At 44.3% G+C, this 27,056-nt stretch overlaps 1 protein-coding gene across 1 annotated transcript in view; it reads right to left on the reverse strand.

Annotated features, from left to right (window-relative positions):
* Positions 1-12,152, reverse strand: part of TMEM132C (transmembrane protein 132C) — a 432,621-nt gene extending 420,469 nt beyond the window's left edge. The window contains exon 1 of the mRNA XM_017497373.2: positions 12,057-12,152. Within this exon, the coding sequence (XP_017352862.1) occupies positions 12,057-12,141 (85 nt within the window). The 5' untranslated portion in view covers positions 12,142-12,152. The remainder of the gene's footprint in view (positions 1-12,056) is intronic.
* Positions 12,153-27,056: the final 14,904 nt, after the last annotated feature.

Genomic DNA, 27,056 nt, shown 5'->3' on the forward strand with positions numbered 1-27,056 from the left:
AAAAAAAAAAAAAAAAAAAAAAAAAAAAAAGAAAGAAAAGAAATGAGGTCAGAAGGGTGATACAGGATAGGAGATTATAGAGTGACTTGTAGATCACAGCACAGACTGTGGAATTACCTCTGAATGTGATGGGAAACCTCAAGAATTCGGGGCAGAGGATAACATGATCTGACCGCTGATCAAGAAAGGCCTAAACATGCAGCTGGTGTCTGCCAAGGATGATGGACATTTAGGTCTTCCCATCAGGCTAATGAGCGAAGGAACAAAGTAAGGAAGCACTGTCTCTAGGGGATTAGCAGTGATTTGATATAAAAAAAAAATGACAGTACCAGTTCTGTCTCTGAATTTATTCCTTTTACGTGGCCAGTTCTGGGAATCCATTATCTTCAAGGAATGAGGATAATGAGTGTGCTTGGAAAATAGGTGAGATATTTAAGAGATAAAACAAAATTCCCTTTGCTTGGGACCAGATCTTCCCTCTATTAGTCAGAGTTCTCCTGGGATATAGAACCAAGAAGGTGAGTGTATACAGAGAGAAAATTATTTTGAGGTGTTGCTCATGCAGTTACAGAGTCTGTCAAGTCCAAAATCTGTAGGGCGGGTTGGAAGGCTGGAGACCCAAGGAACATCTAACATTGCAGCTCACGTCCAAAGGCTGTCTGTTGGCAGAATTCCTTCCTGTCTTCTAGAGGTGGTCAGCCTTTTGATCTCTCTTCAACTGATTGAATGAGGCCTACCCACATTATGGAGAGTCACCTATTTTATCAAAGTCCACCAATTTGTGACTCTCACCCAAACACACATGCACACACACATGCGCACGCACACACACACACACACACAGAATCATGCCTGACCAAATATCTGGGCACTGTGGCCTACACAAGTTAACACATAAAATTAGCCATTATGAACACCCTGACCACTGGGGATTAGTAAGAAGCTGATGTTTGCAGGCTTCTTGCCTCTGTGAATGGTGGAGTGGACCCCTTCCCACCCAGAACTAACGGGAAACCACACAGATAAACCACTGCCAGCTGTCACCTCCATGGCATCAGTGCCACCAAAAGACAGGCTGGGGTCAAGGGCCAGGACATGGCCAGGGAGACAACTGACCAGGAGGAGGCAGCGAGAGGTCCCAGCGAGGAAATGTCGTTTAGTTAATAAGATATGAACACGACAGATGAAAACATTGAGTTTGAAGGCAAATTAGAAAAGCCTGCTCTGAGTCAATTCATTGCTTACAAGTAAAAAATGGAAAATTAAGAAAACGGTAACCCGGGTCTGTGTAGTGACCCAAAAGATTTACATAAATTGAAGATAAGAGCGTATCACCACTTAGGAAGGAGGAAAGATGGCACAGAGCCAGAGCAGAACAAAGGCCCTGAAATGTGGACTGCTCTTGGGATTTTTGTTCCCGTAAATCAGGATGATAGAGGGACAAGCCTTTTAGGGTCACTGTGCATAGCTGAGGCACAAGAAACTGGCAGGCTTCAGGAGCTCAACCCAGACCTCCCTCCCCTCTCCTGGGGGTGAGCACCTGAGGTTGAAGGGAAGGTTTCCTTGTCTGCAGAGGAAGCCAGCAATAGAAGATGATAGAAGACGCGACTACTGCAGTGCCCATCTCTTACTGGAGGGATGCTGGATGGATGGATATCAGTGAAAGAGGAATGAATGAAGGTCAAGACAAGCAGAAAATGAGAAAAGCACCCTGAAGTAGAGATGTGTCGGGAGATGAAGAAGGTCACCCTCCTAAGTCAAGACGTCCTGACTGCTATCTGTGCATAAGCAGGAGAAACGAGCTGACCTCCCCGTAAGCTATCCTACAATGTGAATCACACCTGTGAGAAGCAGCCACCCAGGGGCTTTTGATTCCTTTCGTTTTGCTCATTTGCTTGGTGAACAGGGTTTTGCCAGCTTGGCATTCATTCTCCCTCTTCCGATACAGCTCCCCTTGTGTTTGGGCATCATCACACCTTCTATGTTAGTGGTGTGGGTGGAAGGGACCTCAACCCCAGGCTCCCGGGCTCCCTGTGCCAGAGAGCTGAATAATCAGAAAATCCCACTCCCTTAAGTCAGCAGTGAGTGGGCACATGACCATAGTGAGTGCCAGAACTTTACCCCTGCAACTTTGTCTACAACCATGTGAGGAAGTCACTTTCTTTTAGCTGAGTCTGCTGTGCAGATGGAATATAAGCCTGGAGCTGCTGTGGACAATGATGACCTCTCCAGAATGAAGACAGCACAGAGGACTGAGGAGCCAGGAGACGGGGAGGAGCAGAAACTGTCCAATGACATCACGTGACCCCTGGATCCAGCTGTGCTTGAAGTCCACCTGGACTTTGCAGTCACCTGAGCTAATGATTTTTTTCTCTTTTTTTGGTATGGTTTGCTTGGGTTTTTGGCATTTGTAACCAGAAAAAGCATGACTAAGAAACGGAATAATTTGGTGCATATTCAAAGAACATTTCCATCAAAAAGACAGGGAAAATTGCTTCAGTGTGTCAGACCCAAACTCATTGTTTCCAGTGGAGGCAAAAATCACATTTTTAGGTATACCTTGTTTATGGCACAAGTGAGAGTTTTTTTCTCTTTTGCCTTAAAATCACCACTAAGCTGTAACTCAATGATAAGGCCAGAAACTAGCCTAGGGTTGTATTTGTGTGTGTATGTGTGCATGCACGTGCGCACACACACACACACACACGATGCACACATCTGTGTGTTGGGGCAGGAGGCAGATTTCTTCAAGTTCTTTTGAGAACATGAGAATCCCTCGTTGCCTCCCAGACTTGCTAGCTGAATACGGTATGCCAAAGTGGCTAACATTCCATCCACATTTCCACAGCTTCTGGGTCCATGGGGACAGTGAGGAAACAGAGCAAAAGCAAACACAATTATGGGGCCGGAGGGGCCAACTGAGTAAGAAGGATGAAAAACGTCAACTGCAGATTTGGGAGAAAAAAAATAACCTAACAGAGAAACGGGGTCTGCTGCGGGTGGTTTTCATGACTCTGAGAACACAGAGGGAGAACAGGTGTTCAGGGTATCCTGACAGGAAGCCAGATGGAATCACGCCTAAGCTGCAGCTAAGCTTGAAGTGGTCAAGGGATGTCTCATGATATAAACCTCTGGCTCTCCGCTTAAGTCAATAATGAATGAACACCTCACACATGACCAGCTTTTCCTATTCCCCAATATTGTCGAATGCACAGTTTTGTTTTCTTCGCTTTGTGTTTTTAATTATTCTCAGTTATTTTTAAAATATCCATGTAGGGCTTCCATTGTATTGCACTGTGGAGTCTTCTTTTCCATGGCTTTAATAATACAAATAATGATGACCCTGATTTACGGAACTTCACTATGTGCCAAGTCTTACCGCATGCAATGGTTTGCATGGCCCCCAAAAACGAATGTCCACTTAGAACCTGTGAATGTGCCCTTGCTTAAGAAAAAAGGTCTTTTCAGATGTCATTAAGCTAAAGATCTTGAAGTGAGATCATCCTGGAATACAGTGGGTTATAAATCTAATGACCGGTATCCTTGTAAGACAGAGAGGTGAGGAACATTTAGAAGAGGAAGCTATGTGAAGTCAGAGGCAAAGATTGCCATGATGCTGCCACAAGCCAAGAATGCCAGGATGCCAGGGAAGGTGGAAGAGGCAAGGGAGGGTCCCCCCCGGAGGCTCACACCGCATGGCTCCAACAACATATGATTTCGGACTTTTGGGCCCATAATTGTGAGAGGATCAATTTTTGTTCCGTGAAGCTTCCCCATTTGTTACAACAGCTGTTAGAAACTCATGAGGCGTGCTAAGTGTCTCAGGTCCACTTTTGCATTAAATATCGCCAACCATCCTATAAAACAGGTATTCTCCCTCCTTATCACAGTGGTCCCCAGCTTTTTGGCAAAAAAGACCAGTTTCGTGGAAGACAATTTTTCAACAGACGGAGTTGGGGGGTTGTTTCAGGATGATTCAAGCACATTACATTTATTGCGCATTTTATTTCTATGATCATTACATTGTAATATATGATAAAATAATTATAAAACTCACCATATTATAGACTTACTGGGAGGCTGAGCTTATTTTCCCGCAACTAGACCATTCCATCTGGGGGAGCAGTGGAGGACAGCGACGGATCATCAGGCATTAGATTCTCATAAGGCCCACACAGTCTGAGTCCCTTGCGTGTACAGTTCACAATAGGGTTCATGCATCTATGAGAATCTAATGCTGCTGCTGATCTGACAGGAGGCGTAGCTCAGCCAGTAATGTAAATGATGGGGAGCAGATGACACTTCGCTCACTCACCCACCACTCACCTCTTGCTGTGCAACCTGGTTCCTAACAGGTCATGGACCAGTATCAAACCACCACCAGAAGGCTGGGGACCCCTGACTTATAAAACAAAACTGAGGCTCAGAAGAGCTGTCCTTTATTTTTTCACCACATACAAAAACTAGGTCTTAGGGCCACTGGAATGAACACTGGTTAATTTTTCATCCAGCATCCAGCCCATCTTCCTTTGGTAAAAGCTCTTCAGTTTTTCTCTGGGAGGAAAGCCCTTTCTCCCCTTGGATACAAAATGATGAAACTATTAACGAGGCTGTCTTGTACCTTTCTAGATAGAGATGGGCCTACACAACCTGTTTGCATCCCTGACAGAATCACCTGAAGAGCTTTGAAACTGTCAAACGGATAAGCCCTGCCTCCACAACCACCCCTTCTCCACCCCGACCAAAGAGCCTGATTCCTTGGTTTGGGATAAGGCCTGGGGATTGGCATTTTTTAAAGTTGCCCCAGGTGAAAAGTTCAGCCAAAGTATGGGCTTCTTTCATCCTGGAAACTAAAACGTGAGCATTGTGACAAAAGTAAGTAAAATGGTTCCTGTTTTCCAACAATGGTACCCTAAAGACGCCAGACAATAATTATAGCTATGAGAACCCAGCACGTGGAAGCTTTCCTGCTCATAGGAAACCTCACCCTTCAGCTTTCTCTGGAGTCAAGAGCTTCCAATCTCTTATTACTTAGTAATAAGCAATTAAGGTATAAGATGTTACTAGCAACCAAAGGCTTCTGTGTCATTCACCCAGGAACTCGCGGAACAGAAGCTCAAACTTACGCTTTTGTTTCTATGACACTGAGCCTTCCTAATTAGTCCATAAGTGATCACTCACCACGTTGCTGGCAAGATGAAAGGTGTTGAGAGAAGAAAGAAAAAACGTTATAGATAGAAAAGACATGGTCTTCTATATTAGGTCTTTGGGTTCCCTTAGGATCCCAGCCATCTGCAAGTGTAAACTCAATATTCCTAACGCATCATTAAGAACATCTTTAATCAGGGGAAAAAAAAAGAATATGTACACATCGCAGAAGACAAGAAATCGGTCTCTCTGGGAGAGTAACTAGAACCCATTGTCTTGGAAATTTTGCTGATTTAGACTGCAGATGGGTTGTATTTCACATTTGTGTTCTCCTTGAATGCAGCAACTTCTAAGTTCCTAAAGGCATGTAAAGCAAGGGAGCTCAGTGCACAGGTGGGGAGAATAACATCTTGCAGAGAAACCGGTTTTAAGAACATCAGAAGTACTCACTTAGAAACAAAAGCAAGACCATCAATATAATTTTTATTCTTCTTTAATATACATAAAAATAATTTTTAAATAACAATTCTCTTAGCCATACATAGGGTATGTGAGCGCATATACTTGAAAATATAGTAGAAGAAAACAGTATAAGTAATACACTGTTGTAAATTTCTTATGTAGCATACAAAGCACTGTAACTTAATTTGAATGCAAGTTATGATTTTAATTAAAAATGTATTTTGTAAGCCATAGAGCAATGACTAAAATTGAAAAAGAAGTACACATAACAAGAGAATAGTGGAGATAAAATGGAATCATAAAATATACTCAATATAAAAGTTGTTATGGAAAGAGGAAAAGAATAAATCACAGATGGAGCATAAAGAAAACAATGAACAAAATTGTGGATCTAAATACAAACAGATGAATAGTTATATTAAATATAAGTGGTCTAAACATTATAGTTAAAAGACAGAGATTATCAGATTGGATAAAAAAGTGAAACCCAACTATATGGTGCTTATAAACAACATTGAATATAAAGACACAAGTTAAAAGTAAAATAAATGAAAAAGATATTACCATAAAAATACCAATCAAAAGGAAGCTGAGGTGGCTATATTAATATCAGAAAACATAGATTCTACAACAAGAAATATTTATAAGAATAAAAAAGACATTACATAAACATGGATTGATTTAAAACCAACAAAAAAAAAAATCCTAAATATGCACGTATGTAAGACAGTGTTCAAAATACATGAAGCAAAAGCTGTCAGAGAGAAAATAAAAAAATGGACAAAACTATAAAAACATTGAATATAAAGACACAAAAGTAAAATAAATGAAAAAGATATTACCATAAAAATACCAATCAAAAGGAAGCTGAGGTGGCTATATTAATATCAGATAAAATACATTCTACAACAAGAAATATTTATAAGAATAAAGAAAGACATTACATAAACACGGATTGATTTAAAACCAACAAAAAAAATCCTAAATATGCATGTATGTAAGACACTGTTCAAAATACATGAAGCAAAAGCTGTCAGAGAGAAAATTAACAAATGGACAAAACTATAACATAACTGGAGACGCCAATACTCTCAATAAGTGATAGAACAAACAGATCAGCAGGAATACAGAAGACCTGGACAACACTATACACATTTATGGGAATCATTGCAGCCTTGGGTTAGGCAAAGATTTCTTAGATGTGACACCAAAAACCCAATCACTAAAAGAAAATATTAATAAACTAGATATCATTAAAATGTAAAACCTCTGCTCTTCCAAAGACACATACTGGGATAAATTATCTGTAAAACACTTATCTGACAAAGGACTTGCATTCAGAATATATAAAGCACTTTCAAAAATCATAACAGAAAAATAACCCATAAAAAGTGGGCACAATATTTGAAAAAGATATTTCAACAAAAACAATAAAAGGAAGACAATTAAGCACAAGAAATAATGTTTAACATTACTAGTCATGAGGGCAAAAACTGAAATCTCAAAGAAATATGTTATACACCTATCAGAACGACTAAACAAAATCTAAACAAAATGGATAATATCAAGTGCTGCTGAAGATACAAACCACCTAGCATACACAGCTGACGGGAATGCAGAATGCTAAAATTAGGTTTAAAAAGAGTTTGGAGTATCTTACGAAGTTATGTATAATTACCAAAAGCTGGCATAATTTTAATGTCTTTTCGGTCTGAAATAAATAACTGTGATGCATTCATTCAATGGAATGCCATACAGCATTGAAAAGAAACAAACTATTGATACATCGGTGACTATCAAATGAATCTTGCTAAGTGAAAGAAAGTAATCCAAAAGCTGCATACTGCATGATCCTGTTTTTATGACATTATGAAAAAGGTAAAACTCGAGAGACAAGAACAAATCAGTGGTTTCCAGGATTGGAGATGAGGTAGGAGAGGCTACAAAAGCCAACAGAAATTCTGGAGCGCAATGGGCATGTTCTGTACCGCAACTCCAGTGTTTACACGACTGCTTGCATTTGTCAAAACTTAGAACTATACACTCAAAGAGGTGGATTTTATTGTGTGCAAATTATACTTTAATAAGCCTGGCTTATTAAACAAAGTAGAAGGCTGTAAAAATGTTCTATCAATCACGTTCCATTTATTCCATTAATTCAGTAATACTCCCCTTCACTTCAATATACCAAAGACACATTTTTATTAACGTTGTTTTTTATGACTATGGATGTATGAAATATCTCATACATTCAAAGGCTTTGTTTTAACCTCTGCTGGTGGAGGTGCTAACTACTAATCTAATTGAGAGTGCTGAGCTCTTCTCTGTGTGACTTTGGCCACCCTTATGATTAAGCTAACAGTGAACAGTGAGATAGACGAAGAAGAGGTTGAAGCAAAACTCAGCTGCTTAAGGGAAAGGCCAGGTAAGTGAGCAGAAGAGAGGACCTGAATAAACACACCCTCCAGAGGAAGACACCCTTGCTCAGCTTTGGCACAAGGCAGCCATGAGAGAAAGTACACCCAAGATTGGCAGAGTATCGATACTTCTGAGAAAATCTGGAAATCCTAATTTGTTTTTCATAATGAATGAGAAAACTTATTTGATCATCTCAGTAGATGCTAAAGAGCATTTGATAAAATTGTATATGCAACTTCTAGCAAACCAGAAATAAAATCCTTTTTATAACTGTCAGATAAAATGTGTATACAGTTACAGAGTACGGCATGATGTTTTGATATATGCACACGTTGTGGATATCCTGATTTTTATATGTGAACTCTGCCATTTCTTTTTTTTTTTTGAGACCAAATCTCACTTTGTCACCCAGGCTGAAGTGCAGTGGTGTGAACTTGGCTCACTGCTACTTCCAACTCCCAGGTTCAAGCGATTCTCATGCCTCGGCTTCCTGAGTAGTTGTGATTACAGGTGCCCACCGCCATGCCTGGCTAATTTTTGTATTTTTAGTAAAGTTTGGGTTTCACCACGTTAGCCAGGATGGTCTCGAACTCCTGATCTCAAATGATCCACCCGTCTCTGCCTTCCAAAGTGCTGGGATTGCAGGTGTGAGCCACCATGCCCAGTCAAATCTCCCAATTTTTAAATATTGAGAGCCTTTGAAAAGAAAAACTGTATGGATAAAACAATACTTGTCTGCAGGTGCTGAAGTCTGCAAGCACTAGTCAAAAAACGTGGGTATAAAGGAAAGAACTATAAGAACACATTGAGATCTGATAGTTTAACAGAATGATTTCCAAGAAGTTGCAATGACTACTAAGAGGCTGGAACACAGTGAGGAATTTTGACTTGAGGGATAAGAAGGGACAAAGATGAAAAGAAAATCTATGTGTCTCTGTGCTAAGCGTACACATGCTGTAAGTGTATGCAGAACACGACATGAGCATCATTCTTTGGTGCCAGCACTAATGTGCATGAGCTGAAAGGGGCTTCTTTACCCTGATGACATCCTCCTATTTCTCATCCCTGCTATAGATCCTTAATTCCTTACCAGAAACCCAAAACCCCCAAAGCACTGAGAATCCCAAGGTTGGTTTGGTTGGTTGTACTTAATTCATTCAGTGGCCAACACGGACCTGAAGCCAAGCTATTTTGGATCTTATTTTCCTTCTTTATGTAAAGGCTCATACATTGCACACAAAGTCGGCACCATGTGCAATTACAGGATGCAACTCCACACGAAAACCAAGATGCCATACCACACATGCCTATGACTTTATGCCTCTAATTTTCTATCTTTCCTTCTATCCTGTCATTCAAGGATCTCAATAATTCTGACTCTTGAAATACATTTGCCCCCACAGATTTCAGAAAAGAGACTGTGGTCCCACATAACCTTCCCAGAAGGTCTCATATGTGACTAACAACCGTCACTAAACTTCTGAGGGCATCTCAGCCTGGCACCGCCCTTCCACTTGCTTTATACAGGGGCAATACATCAACCTCTAACTCAAGGGTGTTTTGCCTCTCCTGCTTCAGCCCAAGACTTAAATCTTAGGAAAAGATTCATTTCTTTCAATGTCCTGTCCTATTTATGGAACCTCCCAAGAACAATTCTGCCTTTTCCAAACCCTGACAAATTACAAAGCCTCTAAATCCGCAGTCAAAAATAAATAGACAATTGGTATTAAAAATTAATCGGTGGTTTCAAGGATTCCAGAAATCAGCACTTAAATCATGTGCAGGAAGAGACAGAATTGGCTTTTGCTTTTTTTTAAAGACAGCAGAAATGTAAACAAGGTCAGAAAACTTTCCTCTCTAGAAGATATCTTATGGGCAAACGCTTTACGTGTGGAGGAATCCAGGGGGGAATGAACTGCTGCTTTTGATCACGAGAAACAGACGGAAAATGCATTTTGCAGATGATAAGTTGCAGGCCCTTATGCACCCCCAAATCATGTGGTGAACTCTGTAAAGCAAAAAAGCAAGTAAAGAAAGCCCCACCAGATCAAAGTTGCACTTAGCCAGAGGGCAGGGGTGGTTTGGGATAGGGAAGGGGCTTCGCTCTGTCCATAGTTTTCAGCACTTCCCTTGCTGTGCAAATACCAGCTTCAAATCCAGTCCCAGTCAGCTTTTCAGCCAAAGCACTGCCCCCCAGTACTGAATACGTGGACATCGGTAAAAGCCACTACTCTTATGCGAAAGTAAAATCTCTCTCTCTCACACACACACGGAATGGGAGCCTTAATGAAGAACAGTCCACACTTGCTCTAAAGGGATCATCCAGCTTCCTCACCTAGTTAAATTCTCTCAAGGGCAACAGGCGAAAACCTGGAGGAGGTTGGTCACGCCCTGCTCAATTGGCCTGGTACCACCCTCCTCTGCCTAGTACTTTCCACCCATTCAGTCATTTTATCATCAAAAAACTGCTGGAAGGTAGGTTGGGAAGGGAATTCTTCAATGGCCACTTTGCATTTAGGGAAACTGAATCCTAGAAACGCTGGAACCTAGGGCTAATTAACAGCAGAATTCAGGCACCAGATTGTGACTAATGACTCTTTCAAATAAAACAAAAAAGTGCCCCCTCTCCTACTCTCCCACCCCCGTCCTTCCCTCCGCCCTCCCCTCTCTCTTCCGGCGCCCCCCCACCCTCCCCCACCCCCCCTTTCTCTCACCCCCTCTACCTGGAGCTCTTAGAAGAAAAGAACACTTATATAAAACATAACAAACTTGTCTGGCTGGTGTATCTGGGAAAGTGCAGCCTCAAGGAAAGTAGATTTTTCTGGATTTTCAGGCGGTGCGGAATGACTTTTGAAAAGCAAACGCTACTTTTAAACATCCATTGACAACTTGTCTCTCTCAATTCATTTCTAGCCCAGCCTCAGAGCGTTAGGCGGGAGAAGGGTGGCTTTGAGGGTTCTCTGCTTAGAGCCTGGGACCGATACCCAACCCGCGGCGCCACGCGAAGGCGCAGGACACCCTTGTGCGCACCTGGGTTTAATCACATGAACCCGAGGCCCTCCTTAGAGCGCAGGAAGCAGGAAAGCGACGCTCTCCCTTTTCTACGCCCGGACGCGCCCCGGTACTCGGGCAGCTGAAGTCCCTGGCAGAGCTGAGGCCTTGCTCCCCGTCTGCCCCGCGGCTCCTGGGGCTGGAGACCGCCTCTCCCCGCCCTTCCCGCCGCTGGGTCCCCGCGGCCATGCGGCCGCACACGCACATAGTAATAATGGTCGGAATAACAACACGGCTACCTTTTTTGAGCCCTGCGGGCGCCATACGTTAGCTCCTTGAAATCTCTCCAACCCAGGAGAGAGAAGGGGGCAGGGCCCCACTCCCTTTGTAGAGAAGAGGTCACGGAGGGGAAGGAGCTCGGGGAAGGACCACCCGGGAGCCAGTTCCCATCGCAAGGAACGCGCCCACCTCCCCATCCGTCTCCCACACCACATGGGACTAATCTGAGGCAACGCGCAGAGAGTCCGTGGTTTCTGCCAAGCTGGGGTCCCTGGTGAGCTGCGCGATGCGAGTGCCTTCCTCTGGGACCGGCACAGAGACCCTGGCGGTCGCGAAGACCCGGGCCTTCCCTTCTGGGGCCCAGCCCCACAGCGCGGCAGCTGAGGATGGGGAGCGCACCGCGGGGACCCCATCTCCAGGACCCCCCAGCTCCGCAGTGTGACTGAGCTGGGCTGCGCCGGTCCCCGCGGAACTCAGGGTTGGGGAACGAACCGTACCCCTCAGCCACGCCCCCTCATCACCCGAGGGGCAGCTCCTGGTCCGGGGGTCCGGGGTGGGAGATTTGGGAACTCGGGGACCAGCTAACTCGCCCGGATCCCGGGGCCCAGCTGGGAGCGCCCTTCTGGGTGAGGGGCGGCGCGGCAGCCGCAGAGGCGCTCTTGGTGGGACCCGAGCCCCCGCCCGCCCCTCGCCCGGAGGTCCCCCGGACTCGGGAAGTTCGCGAGCGACTGCGCGCCCGGCGGCCGCCCCGGCCTTACCTTTGCCCAGCAGCGCGCCCAGCAGCAGGCTCAGCGCCCCGCACAGCGGCGCCGCGGGCCCGGGGGCCGCGCCCTCGGAGCGCATCCTGCGTCCCGGCCGCCGTTCACGCCGTCCGCCGCCAGCCCGGGGCGCAGCGCCCGCCAGCGGCCCCCGCCGGCCGCCCCATGCCCCGGGCCACTCCCGCAGTCCGGTCGGCCGGGCGCGCTGCGTGTCCGCCGTCCGCGGTCTCCGCCCCTGCCGGGTCCACGCCGCGGCCGCTCCGGCTCCGCGGCTGCTGGCGCTCCGGCCGGGACAACTTTTCTCCAGCCGCCCCCGCAGCCTCCGGCCCCGCCCCGGACACGCCCCGCCCCCGTTAGGCCCCGCCCCGCCCCGACAGGCCCCGCCCCTGACACGCCCCGCCCCCGGTCAGGCCCCTCCCCCGCCGCGCCCGGGGACCGCGAGCAGAGGGAAGGTGCGGGAGGAGAGAGCGCTGCCCGCTTGGAGGGGCGGCGGACGGAGAACCCCACGCCCGGGCTAGGGAGGCTGTGCCCCGGAAAGAAGACGGGGCGGGGGGGGGCGGCCCCTAGGCGGAGGGGAGCGCTCCTCCGGGGGTGCGCGCCTTCCCCGCGAAACTCAGCGTTCGCAGCCTCCTGCTTGGGTGCCCAGCGGCCCGCGGTCCGGAGGGTCCTGCTCAGGGACCCGCCGCCGCTCAAGACGGAGCTGGACCCCTTCTCCCCACTCGCCCGTGGTCACTGCGGGGCCTGGCGGTCGCCACGCCCCATTCCTCAACTTCAAGTGGCCCCTGCTTTAGCCCGGAGGGCCGGGGACATCTGGCTGGCAAAGTCCCGCGCAGCTGCTGCGGGGAGATCTCCTGGCTGGATCCCTGAGCCGGGAGAAGCAGCGCGCGGCGGAGCCTGAAGGCGGGGTGCGGGCTCAGGCAGATGCGGGTGTGCACCTGCGTGTGTGCGGGGCGGGGGGGCGAGGCACGAGATCGGAGCAGTGTGTCTGGGAAGGGGACTAGAACGCAGGGAGAAAGAAATGATCATTTTTCACTGCATGTCTGTGGGGCGTCCACTCCCCAATCACCCGCCCTCCCCCCGCCACGCATGTTTTATTATCTATTCAGGGGGTGGGGAAGAGCCCCTCTGCAGACTTGCTCCTGCAATAAGCAATTTCTCTGCAGACTCAGACAAGGAAGATCCGAACTCCCCACCCCACTTCATTCTCCGAATCCTTTCCCTCTGGTGTCCCCAGCGCTGCCCTCCTTCCTGGTGATGATCCCAAGTGATCTCAGCTGCTTCCCTGTGCGGTTCCTGATGCTCGAGCTCGGGCCTTTCTGCTATGCAGTGTCTGAGCAGTGTGAGGGCGGGACTCCGACTCCCTCTTCTGACTGGGAGTGAAGGACCCGGGTTCCGAGGCCTCTGCAGGTCCCCTCCTGTCCTGGGCTCCTCACCCCCTCTCACCGGGGACTGGCTTGGTCCAACCTCGAAAGGAAGCCTGAGGGGTCTTGTCTCACCCTCAGTGCAGGAAAGAATTTCAAAAGAAAAAAGAAATCCTTGAGTGAAAGAAAAGCAGTGCAGGGCGGGGCGCGGTGGCTCACGCTTGTAATCCCAGCCCTTTGGGCTGCCGGGGAGGGCGGATCAGCTGAGGTCAGGAGTTTGAGACCAGCCTGGCCAACATGGTGAAATCCCGTCTCTACTAAAAATAGAAACATTAGCCGGGCATGGTGGTGTGTGCCTATAGTCCCAGCTACTCAGGAGACTGAGGTAGGAGAATCGTTTGAACCCGGGAGGCAGAGGTTGCAATGAGCCGAGATTGCACCACTGCACTCCAGCCTGGGCCACAGAGCAGGAGTTCGTCTCAAATAAAAAAAATAAATAAATGTAAAGAAAGAAAGGAAAGAGAGAGGAAAGAAAGAAAGAGAGAGAAAGAAAGAAAGAAAAATGTAAACAAAGGAGCCCCAGCAACTGCAACCCCAAGCCTTATCTCCCAACTCAGCCCCTAAGGAATGAGCCAGGTATAGGGAGAAATTGGGGCAGGGTGGAGCGAAGGCCGTGCAGGGCACTGGCCAGAGTGGGAGGCTTTCTCCTGGGTTGGGGCCCAGAAGTCTGGGCCCGAGAAGAGATGGCTCCCTGGTTTTCTCAGCCAGCTAGCTCCACTCACATGATGTGGGGAGAAAGTAGATTGAAAACTAGCCAGGCCCCAAAGGGAACGGTAAAAACTTGTTTGTCATAGGCCTGGATAGCAGAGACTTAATTTTTAAAGTGGATGATGCTGATAATTGCCCAATTCTTCAGTTCATTCAGCTAGTGTAGACCTGATCTTGGGGGCGGGTGGGAGGGCCGGGGGAGTTATAAATTGGAATTGGGGGTCCTAAAGCAGAAGGCCCGTTTTAGTCTCAGTGTTTTGAGCCTGCACATCACTGGGGAATAAATATATATATTTTTTTCATTTAAATGTTCCCAACATGAGGGAGAAATACACAACATGTCTCATCATTTGGGACTAAGGACAGGAATCTACTTTATCCTCTCTCCTCCCTATCTGATAACAGGGACTAAAAAAAAAAGAAAGAAAGAAAAAAAAGAAGCACCCTCCACTCCCCTGTTCTTCTGTGTAGCCTCATAAGGTACTTTCTTTCCACATCACTTCTTTCCTTTCCGCACAGAACATTGCTTTCCCTACTGTAAAGACAAGCACAGGTCCAGAACTACATTTCTATGATGCAAATAATCCAGACCAGGGGCTGTCAAATAAGCCACCACAAAATAAATGCGAATTCAACACAGGGTGGAATGGGGAAGAGGATTCTCAGTCAGGTGAGTTCACTGCACAGCACATCAAAGGCATCCACTGTCTTCAGGGGTTTCTGAACCACAGCTGTCCCCTGAGACTATGACGCCTCCGAGCATCCCCTTCGAGAGCCTTCAGGAGACTCAGCAAATGAGAGCTTCTCTGCAAACCTTCCTGTAGGACTCCATTTAATCTATTGTGTGCCCCTGTAAAAAGCAGCCAAACCAACATGCACCCAAAACTGAACAAACAAAAGAGATGATATAGTCGATTTCTCTTCTATAGGTAAATCCACAAAAATGGAGGATCATGGGCTAATAAAGATTTCCGTATTTATTTTTTTTAAAGTCATGTATTATTTAATCTCCAAATCATTAATTCCTTAACTTAAATTACTTCCAGATGCTTTTCTGAATTTCCTAAGGAACATCAGAGGCTGCTAATCTCCTCAAAGGCTATTGCAGAATCTCCTAAGGACTGTGGCACATGGAAACACTTCACATAATTTACGGGCGAGGAGAATGATTCGAAAGAGAAAATGGCTGCTTCCACAGGGGTTCAGGGTCCTGAGTCAACGAGGCAGCTTCAGACTGTTTTGTTCGTGCTTAAATTTCAAATTGTTAATATCGCATAAAATGAGGGATAGAGCTTGTGATTTCAGTTCAAAGACTTCTTGCATTGTCTACCTTTAGGCAGGGACTTATAGGTATATATTGCTGAGGACGTGGAAAAGAAGGGCTATATGTTGGCCTCATGAAACAGGTATGGCCATCCCAGAAATTCGATATCAAACCCTGACTATCTGCTTACTATTAGAGATTAAAAAAAAAAAAACAAGAAAGAAAAAAGGGAGGAAAATGAATGAAAGATCTGTGCTTAGTGCTATGTCCTGGCATTGTTCTTAAGATATATAGGCATCGTCTCATTTAATCTTCTCCACACTCATGGAGTGTACTATTATTATCCTTTGACATTTTATTCATTCATTAAACAAGCATGTGTTACTTGCTTACTATTTTTCAGGCCCAGATTTTGGGGTTCTAGCAGTGAACAAAATAGATCAGTTTCCTAAATTCATGGACCTTACATTCTAGTGGATGATACAGATCCCAAAGTAATACACAAGCAAACGTATCTGATAAAGCGGTGATACATGCTGTGAACAAAAATAAAGCAAAATAACAGAAAAGTCTGATTCGGGGGTGCAACTTTAGGAAGGGTGGATAAAGTGAGAGGGTGAGCACATCCATTTCTGGGAAAAGAGCTTCTCATGCTGCTAAAAATGAAAGTGCAAAGATCCTAAGCTGGAGGCCTGCAGGGTCTTGTTTTTCTTTCAGAAGGATCACTCCGGCCACTTGTAGGCCACAGTCTACGGGGTCAGCCAAGGAAGACTGGAACCCAATTAAGAGCTGGCCCAAGGCACCCAGGAGTCTTGGATGCTCGCACTGGAGTAGGAGGAGCAGAGTTGTGAAGTCGAGACATGGACCAGTTAATAATGCCAAGTGGAGGTGAAGCAGACAGGACTTGCTGATGGATGAGTGTGGATTGCGGGAGGGAAAGAAGAGGCCAGTGTTTTGGTCCAAACAACTGGGTACCCCAAGGTTCTGTTTAGAGAGGTGAGGAAGATGGGGTATGAGTGACCTTGGTGTGTACATTGGTACAGATGAGGAAACTGAAGCTCATAGAGGAGGTTAAGCCACTTGCTGGTATGTGACAGCCCACACATTGGAAATCAGCTCTCTGCCCACCCCAGAAGCGGCCGTGCCAGTTTATGACCACCAACCCTAAGGTACATTGAGTATTGCATATCATCCCCTCTTTCATTAACTCCAGTTCTACGTCTGGCTAAGGTAGAGAGGAGTCAGAAGTATGCGATGTAGAAACAGTATGTTCTTCCTCTCTCCATGTGGATAAATTCCAGCCTTTGTTCTATCTAATGAAAATATATTTAGGGAACATTTATCAGGGACCATTCACTATCTACCCTTGTTCCTTTATTTGTTGGCTTGCTCATTCCCCGTTCCATGTCAGTTCCACAGGGGACAATGTCTGACGTGCTCACTCCTGTATTCCCAGCCCTCCCCTACAACAAGTGTGTACATGAAGATAAGTCCTTGTCCAATGAATGAATACTGTGAATCCGTAGATAATTAGTCCTCCTTTACTAATGAGGAACCTCAGATTCACACATTTTACCTTTGGTTCATTAGCTGTTAATAGTGATGATGAAGATAATAACAATTAACATTTATTCGGTACTCACTAATTGCCAAATAATCTCACTCACAACCCTACGAACATGTACTCTTATCATCCCCAGTTCACACGAAAGGAAGCTGATGTCAAAGCGGTGAAGTGGCTTGTTCAATGCTACTCAGCTAAGAAGTGGTTGAGCCGGGACTGAATCTAGACCATTTGACTTCAGAGGTCACATTCACAATCATTCACTAGACTGATAGGTATGTGTTCAGGTGTTTCCTACACTGGGTGCCTGGCAAACTTGTGTTGGGTCTCACTTGCTAGGTGTCTGTTTGTGTCAGGTTTCACTTGTTGGACCTTTTTATTTTGAACAAGCACACTGAAGAATTGTCCCTTTGTAACTTCCACTTAACATTCCAGACAACCTCCTGAGACCCTTGTTCTGCTCGGGCGCTGCTGCCTGAACTCAGCCTGTATGGAGCTTCATCTACCCTGAAGAAGACATGGGCCAAGCCTCTCCAGATAAGATGCAAGATGCAGGCAACTTTTGGCCTGTGAGAACACCTTTTAAGACTGATGCTCCAGTGCCCATACCTGGTTATCATCCCATTTTCCACGTGGTATCTGTTGGATGCCCAGACTCCTCTCACCTTTGTGGTTAAGACCCACAGGATGGACCTTTCACCCTTCCACTAGTATTAAAGGCCAGCAAATGATCAATTTACTGTAGGAATTAGGTTAATAAAGCTTCATATTAGGTTTCAAATGGAAATAATCACACTGATATTTTCTTAACTGTATTTGCATCATTCTTATCATCACCATTATCACCATCATCACCATCAACATCAGCATCACCATAATCATCATCATCATCACCATCACCACCACCATCATCATCATCACCATCACCATCATCAGCATTACCATCACCATCACCATCATCATCATCACCATCACCATCACCATCATCATCATCACCATCACCATCACCACCATCACCATCACCATCACCATCACCATCATCACCATCATCACCATCACCATCATCACCATCACCATCACCANCATCATCACCATCACCATCACCACCATCACCATCACCATCACCATCACCATCATCACCATCATCACCATCACCATCATCACCATCACCATCACCATCATCATCATCACCATCACCATCATCACCATCACCATCACCATCACCACCATCACCATCACCATCATCATCACCATCACCATCACCATCACCATCATCATCATCACCATCACCATCATCATCATCACCATCACCATCATCATCATCACCATCACCATCATTATCACCATCACCATCACCATCACCATCACCATCATCATCATCACCATCATCATCATCGCCATCACCATCACCATCATCATCATCACCATCACCATCGCCATCATCATCACCATCATCATCATCACCATCACATCACTATCACCATCACCATCACCATCACCAGCATCACCATCACCATCACCATCACCATCATCATCACCATCACCATCATCAGCATCACCATCACCATCACCATCATCATCGCCATCACCACCACCATCATCATCATCACCATCAGTATCACCATCATCATTATCACCATCACCATCATCATCACCATCATCTCTAATACTTGCAGACTCCTCACCCTGTGCCAGGCACTGTCTTAAGTACTTTGACAAGCGTGGACTCCTTTAATCCTCACAACAGTCCTATGACATTACTTTTGGTATTAATCCCTCTTACACATGAGAAAATTGAGACACAGTGTTTAGGAGACTTATCAAGTGCCACAGAGCAGCTAATTAGCAGAGCTGGTGTTCAAACTCAACTACTCCTCTCATAGACTCCCTGCTCTAAATATTCAATTTTCAGACTTTCCTGTGTATGCACATGACCTAGAGGACTTGTTAAAAATGCAGCTTCTGACTCAGGTGCCAGGGGTGGGGACTTCTCCTCTGCATTTATCCCAAGCCTCCAGGTGATCCTGACACTGTAGGTCAGTGGGCCACCTTTGAGTAACAACTCCCTAAATCAGTACCCCGTTCTGCTCCCTACCTGCTTATGCAAAGTCATATTATCCAAACTATATTTATTTGAAAATTTCACTGAAGTCAAACTCTTTTCTGCTTCTCAGCATAAAGCAATCACAAGCATATTCAGTGCATTCCATCATTCCAGAAGAAACTTGAGACTGAAGAATTCAACCTGCAGCCAGTTAATAATGGCTATTTAATACACACCCCTCATTGAACCCAGTATTTAGAGTGAGCAGGTGCAGTGACTGGTTTTGGTCTAGTTAGTAGCTGCTCCATCAACTGAGTCCCTAGGTGAACTTAATGAGCAAAGACCCCTGCCAACCTGCACTGGACACACGCACACACACACACACACACACGCAAATGGAATGAGAGGTGAATGTTTGCTGTTGTATGCCCCTGAAAGTTTGGGTTATTTGGCACAGTGCCTTCACATAACCCATCCTCACTGGAACGCCCAGGCATTCAAATCCACTGCGTGCCCACTCTCTCAGCTGCATCCCTGTTCCTTTTGGACAATCAGGTCTTGCAGAAGTAAGACGCCCTCTGTGTCTCAGCATTCTCCAGTTCAATAGTAATTGTCCAGTGATTACTTACAGGTGGGGTTCCTGCCCTCTGACAGCCCATTACGTGGGATAATGTGCATGCACAAATATCTCAAATCAACATCAGAAACCAGGCACACATTAAATATTTTAAGGGCCTAGAGAAGCTAAAAATGATTTCACTGCCCACCTGCCCCCCATTTATGCTAATTATCCTGTTCCCTCTCCTGGCTCTGCACAGTTCTCTCCCTCCAGAAACCTTGCACTTGCTGCTGCTCTCTCTTCTTGAAATACTTTTCCTACCATGTCCCTCTCCTTGCAAATATCCCCTGAGCGAGGTCTTTTGTCACAGGGCTACATCCCCAGAAACCAACACAGAGCCAAGACCATATCCCACACTCAATAAATATGGCTGAAGTAATTCCATGATGTTTGATCATAAGCATCAGGAACAGGGGGGGATTAATAGTGGGGATGCAAGGAAAGAAAGACAGGAGAGCAGGTCCTTCTGGCAGAAAGGAGACAGCACACAGGACTGCCCATAAACAAGAATGGAAGTTGTTACAGCCATTCATTTCCCAGAACCACCAGCCAGAAGATGCAGACTAAACCAGCTCCAACACCTTGGCATTGAGTTGGGGTGGGTTCTGCTGTTATGTTGAGTTCGCCCCCTCTACCTCTAAGTCTTTGGATTTATTTGATCAGTTTTGTAGTCCTTACTCATAAGAACCTAAATGTTGAATTTTTAATAGAAAATAATTCAAACTTATCCAGGCTACAAAATACACACAGAGCTATGTTCCACTATTAAACTACCTATAAAATGCCCCTTCCAGGCGACCACGATCTGAATCCTAAACTGTGGGATTATTTGTGGGATTATTTATTCACAGCAGATTCAGCCAGGTTCTGGGAAGGAGGACACCAGTGACTTTTAGGTATGATTAGCTTCTTTCAACTACCTTTCTCAGGAGCAGACAATCCAGGTAACTAAAGGTGCTTCATAGACCGACTGCATTGCTTTTAACTCTCCTTAAGGCTCTCCGATGGCTTGCCAAAAACGATTGAGCTTCAAATGGAAATCTGCTAAAATTGTGTTGTTTTGACAGTTGGAACAATGGAATGCCAATTTCATTAATTTATGTGAGAAATATCTCAGCTCCAGACCCACACGCAGCCTGGGAATGGTTCTAGAGTAAACAGCGCTCCCTGGTGGCCCTGACTAGCATCTGTTGCTAGCAGAAGAAAAAATAAGAAAAATCAGATTTGGGGATCTAAGTGGCAAACAAATCAGAAAAGTGTCACTAAGTTCAGCAGCATTTCACACTAATGAATGCCTTTGTTCTCGAGAGGCAGTAATGCTCACTACTGGCTCCTTTACCTCTGACTTGTAAGTACAAGTTGTGACACCTCCTGGGACAGCCCATCTTTGATGTGTTCAGTAAAACAGTGATGCCTGTTTAAAGCTGAGGCCTCAATAGAGCTCAGGAGACGGCAGTTTGATCTTTATGGAGCATCCGAGAGAGACTAAAGCTCAGGCCAGCTGGGAGCAGGACCAAGGTTGGTGGAAGGAAAGCATGAAATTCTTTGCCTCCTGTTCACTACAGAAGGCATTAAGCATAGATTGTTCAGATTTCCATTCTTCTTATGGACGGAACTCAAATGCCACTGTACCAATCAAGGTTCAGTGAGGGAAACAGAACCATCAGGAATAGGAATCTATTTTTAGGAATGAGATCTTTTATAATTCTGGGAGAAGTAAGAGCTATAGGAGCCAGAAGAGGGAGTCGGAGGATAAGCAGAAATTACTGACCAGCTTCCCTGAAGCTCTGGCCTGGGATTTAGGACAAGCTGAGCTTTTAGTCTATTTCAGGGGAACAAATTGGAACTTGCAGGAGGATCCTGGCAGGCAGGATTCTCCAGCTACCGGAGTAGGAAGATGAAAGGGAAACTTCAAAAATGTTTGAAGGAGTTCAGCTTTCAGCAGGACCAAGTCAACGCCTGCTGGATGGATCTTCACACAGGGTAACAACCTTAATCTCTGAATAAGATACAAAACAAAAAAGGAAACACAGACACATAAACAATACCACAAAGACTTCCAGAAGGCTGTGAAAAGTGAAGAAAAACAGGAGATTCTGGAAGGAAGTTGACATTTGGAAGGAGAGGCGTAGAGTCATTTTCCTCTTTTGGTGGCGTTTCCCCTAAAAACAGGCCAAAATCATTGCTGCAAGGGACAGCTAACATTCCTGTGGAAACTTCCTCTTTCTTTATTTTATTTTTTTATTTTTAGAGATGGCGTCTTGCTCTGTCACTCAGGCTGGAGTGCAGTGGTGCAATCTCAGCTCACTGCAACCTCTACTTCCCAGGTTCAAGTGATTCTTATGCCTCAGCCTCCTGAATAGCTGGGATTACAGGTGAGCGCTATCATGTCTGGCTAATTTTTGTATTTTTAGTAGAGAGAGGGTTTCACTATGTTGGCCAGGCTGGTCTTGAACTCCTGACCTCAAGCAATCTGCCCACCTCAGCCTGCCAAAATATTGGGACTACAGGAGTGAACCACCACAACCCACTGAAACTCAATCTTTCTAAACTGAAGAGCCAGACAACAAAATCTGTAGCAATCACTGCTACTGGAATGCAGAGGGGGATTTCCAACAAAGGCAAGAGCCATAAAGAAAGACCCCCAATTGCTTGTATTAACTTTGCCCACATTTTTGGATGACCTATGAACCCAGGAGCATGGGGAAGACTACTCAGCACAGTTAAGATAAAAGGACTGAGCCGATCTCAGCTGAACCCTAACAGACATTTCATAGTATGAATTCAACCAAGTTATTACCAAAAAAAAAAATCACTTAATACTTAATTGACAAAACCACAAAATAGAGTCTGGATGGAATTCAAAATTTTAGAACAGTCATAAATATAACATTTGTAATGTGCAGGACAAAATCCAAAACTATTGAATAGATGTTTCTTAAAAGAAGACATACAAATGGCCAGCTGATACATGAAAAAACAGTCAGCATTACTAGAGAGATGTAACTTAAAATGACAGTAAGAGGGTCACCTCCCAACTTGCTAGGATGACTACTTTAGAAAGACAGAAGATAACAAGTGTTGGTGAAGATATGGAGTAAAGGGAACCCTAGTACACTGTGGGAATTTAAGTTGGTGAAGCTGTTGCAGAAAACATTATGGAAGTTCCTTAAAAAAATAAAAATTGCCAGTCATGGTGACTCACAGCTGCAATCCAATAACTTTCAGAGGCTGAGATGAGAGGATCGCTTGAGCCCAGAAATTCAAGACCGCCCTGGGCATGTAATAAGACCCTGTCTCCACAAAATAATACAAATTAGAATAAAAAATATCTGGACATGGTGGCATACACCTCAGTCACTCTGGAGGCTGAGGTGGGAGGATTACTTGAGTCCAGGAGTCCGAGGCTGCAGTGAGCTATGATTTCACTGCTGCACTCCAGCCTGAGTGCCAGAGTCACCCACTTTCTCAAAAAAAAAAATAATATTGAACTACCATATGATCCAGCAATCCCAATACTAGACGTATATCCAAATAAAATAAAATCAATGTCTTCAAAATAAACCTGCACTCCCAGGTTTACTACAGCACTATTGACAATAACCAAGATATACAGTTAGAAATAGTGGACACAAATGGATAAATGGACTTTTAAAATGTAGTATATGTGCACAAAGGAATATTATTCAGCTTTACGAAAGAAGGAAATCCTACCATTTGCAGGAATATAGATGGACCTGGAGGATGTTATGCTAAGAGAAGTAAATCAGGCAGAGAAAGAGAAATACTAAATGATTTCACATATATGCACATATTAGTCCATTCTTGCTCTGATGATAAAGACATACCCAAGACTGGGTAATTTACAAAGAAAAAGAGCTTTAATGGACTCAGTTCCATGTGGCTGGGGAGGCCTCACAATCATGGCGGAAGGTGAGAGCCTTACATGGTGGCAGACAAGAGAGCATCAGAGAGCCAAGCAAAAAGGATTTCTGCTTATGAAACCGTCAGATCTCCTGAGACTTATTCACTACTACGAGAACAGTATGGGAGAAACCACTCCCATGCTTCCATTAACTCCCTCCATGTACTCCCACAACATGTGAGAATTATGGGAGCTACAGTTCAAGATGAGATTTGGGTTGGGACACAGCCAAACCATACAACATAGAACCTGAAAAAGTTGAACTCATGGAAGCAGAGAGTAGAATGATAATTACCAGGGGCTGGGAGGGGAAGGGGACTGGGGAGATGCTGGTCAAAGGATACAACATACAGCTAGTGCTCGACTTACAACCACGATTGGTTCCAACAGACCGGTCGTAACACGATTTGGTCGTAAGTTGAGTAGGCTATATGTACAGTACTGTGAAATGATGTTATAAAAATCTTTAAGTCATATTTTATCATAATTTTCTTTCATCATTGTTATATATCATAATTTTCTTTGTTCATTTTATGCCATTTGTATCATCGCTACACCATTTTGTTTCTTATTTTTACCTTCATCAGGTTTAAGTAAAACACTGCGTTACCAGTACAGCTGGTTTAAGATTTGCAAAACGTACAAAATTACAAAATACAGGTGCATACAAAAATACAAAACACAGGTGTAAAAAATACCATAGGAAACATTCTCCCAATTGCAAAACATACTGAAATATGTAAACATGTACGAAACATTTTATTGGCCACTGGTGCTTGGCTGCGGATCGTTGATGTCGTCATCTGAGGCAGCAGTTGGGGTTACCGGAGTTGGTTTTTTCATAAACATGGTGAGCTTTCTCTGAATTGTATGTTTCTTTTTTTCTTCATAAATTTCACAATATGGAAGAAACACATCGTGCGCCATCCGTTCAATCCTTGCAAATCATTCGATGTTTGGGGCCATTGCTTCGAAATGTATAAGAAGTTTATTGGGAGGGGTTTGATGAAAAATATCCAAGACACAAAACACAAATTGCTGTACCGAGTCTGGGATAACAGTTGAAATGGTGCACGCGGAGATGGTAGTGCTGCTGGAAGCTGGTCCACACTGTCGTACGCCCAGCTGGGCAACGTTTGCGCTGCCAGACGCGGAGCAGTCGTGGCTAGCGATTGTGGTCGTAAAGTCGAATGGTCGTAAGTCGCATAGGTTGTAAGTCGATCAATACCTGTATACACTTGGAGAAACATTGATTGAAAATGTCTTCAATTTGGTGAAAACCCATTATTTCTAAAGCCAAAAAGTTCAGCAAACTTAAAACATTTGGGGTAATATATATTGCAACAATAGTTTGAAGGTGAGTAGAGGAGTAAATTAACCGAAAGAGTTGCAAGTTTTCTGCATTTATTTTTGGTAAAGAGATAAAATGTTAACTGCAAATTGACTGTGAAAAGTTAAAGATTACAATCTCTGACTGATCCTTAAAAATAATTAAGGAATTATAGTTAAAAAGTCAATATGTAAGTAAAATGGAATTTAAAATGTATTTGAATATTTCAAAGTCAGGTAGAAAAGGAGGAACAGATGAACCTTTCATAAAATGTTAGACATAAATTAACCATATCATTAATTGCATTCAATGTAAATTGGGGAAATATTCAAATTAAAAGGCAGAGATTGACTGGGCGTGGTACATGCCTGTAATCCCAGCACCCTGGGAGGCCAAGGCAGGCAGATTGCTTGAGTCCACACGTTCAAGACCAGCCTGGGAAACACAGCAAAACTGGGTCTCTACTAAAAACACAAAAATTAGCCTGGCATGGTGGTGTGTGCCTGCAGTCCCAGCTACTCGGGAAGCTGAAACACGAGAATCGCTTGAACCCAGGAGGTGGAGGTTGCAATGAGCCAAGATCGTGCCACTGTCGCTCCAGGTGACAGAGTGAGACTCTGTCTTTAAAAGTAAATAAATAGAGATTGTCAGAATGATTTAAAAAGGAAGGTCCATCTATATACTGTCTCTAAAAAATACACTTTAAATATAAAGACACAAATTGGATGAAAGAAAATGGATGAGAAAGATGTACCCTGTGTTATGTGTTGAATTGTGCCCCTCCCCCCACAAAATTCTTATATTAGAGTCCTAGTCCCCAGCACCTCAGGACATTGCCTTAGTTGGAAATGTGGTCTTTGAAGATGTAATCAGGTAATTAAGATGGGGTATGGTGGGGCCCTCACTGAATATGGCTGGTGCCCCAACAAAAAGAGAACACTTGGACACAGACACACACACCATGTACAGATGAAGGCAGAGACTGGCGTGATGGGTCTAAAAGCCAAGGAATACAAAGATCACCAGCAGCCTCCTGAAGCTGGAGGCAAGGCTTGGAAAGATTCTTCCTCAGAGTTCCAGAAGGAACCAGCCCTACCAGCACCTTGATCAGGGGCTTCTGGCCTCCAGAACTGTGAGATAATGCTAATGCATTTATATTGTTTCAGTCAACCAGTTTGTGGTACTTTGTTAAGGCAGCCCCAGCAAAGTCATAGTTCATGCAAAGAGGAAGCGTAAGATGACCGTAATGGCTATGTTAGTATCAGATAAAATCAGCTTCAAAACAAAGAACATAACCAGGTATCAGGAATGACATTTCATAATATTAAAAGCATCAGTTAAATAGAAAGACATAAAATCATAAACATATAGGTAGCTAATAACAAAGACTCAAAACACACCAAGAAAAATTAAACAGAATTAAGGAGAAATATGAAAAATACCACAATAATTGTTACAGAATTTAAACACCCCCTCATTAGCAATCAGCAATTGAAACAACACTCCTCTCTTCTGCTTTCTCTATCCCCTCTCCCTCCCTCCTGTGTCAGTGTAGATACAGATGATCGGAACAACATTATCAACTGCCTTGTCTAATTGATAGTTATAAAACTTTACATCCAATAACTTCAGAGTCCACATTATTTTCAAGTGCCCATGGTATTTTAATCAATATAGGCCATTTTCTGAGCACAAGAACAAGTTTAAATACATTTAAAAGAATGGAAATTATCTGGGGCATGTTATCTGTTCAAAATTGAAATTAAGTTAGAAATCAATTAAAGTAAGGTATCTAGAAAAAAAAACCCTACATATCTGGAAATTAAACGTCTAACTAATCCATGAATCAAATAAAATTACAGGAAATTAGAAAATATTTTGAAATAAATAATAATAAAAACACAACATAAAATTTGTAAAATGTGGCTTGAAAAGTACTAAAAAGAAAATGCATAGCTTTAAATGTTTACAGTAGAAAAGAAGAAAAATCTAAAATCATTGACCTAAATCTCTACTTTAAGAGCCTAGTTGGAAAAAAAGAAAGCAAATGGAAGGAAAAAAATTAAGACAGAGTGACAGAGGGGAGAGAAAGAGAAAAAGAGTGTGAGAGACAGAGAGAGAGAGA

Source organism: Cebus imitator, unplaced genomic scaffold (assembly GCF_001604975.1).
Source record: "Cebus imitator isolate Cc_AM_T3 unplaced genomic scaffold, Cebus_imitator-1.0 Scaffold230, whole genome shotgun sequence".
In the NCBI taxonomy this organism is placed as follows: Eukaryota; Metazoa; Chordata; class Mammalia; order Primates; family Cebidae; genus Cebus; species Cebus imitator.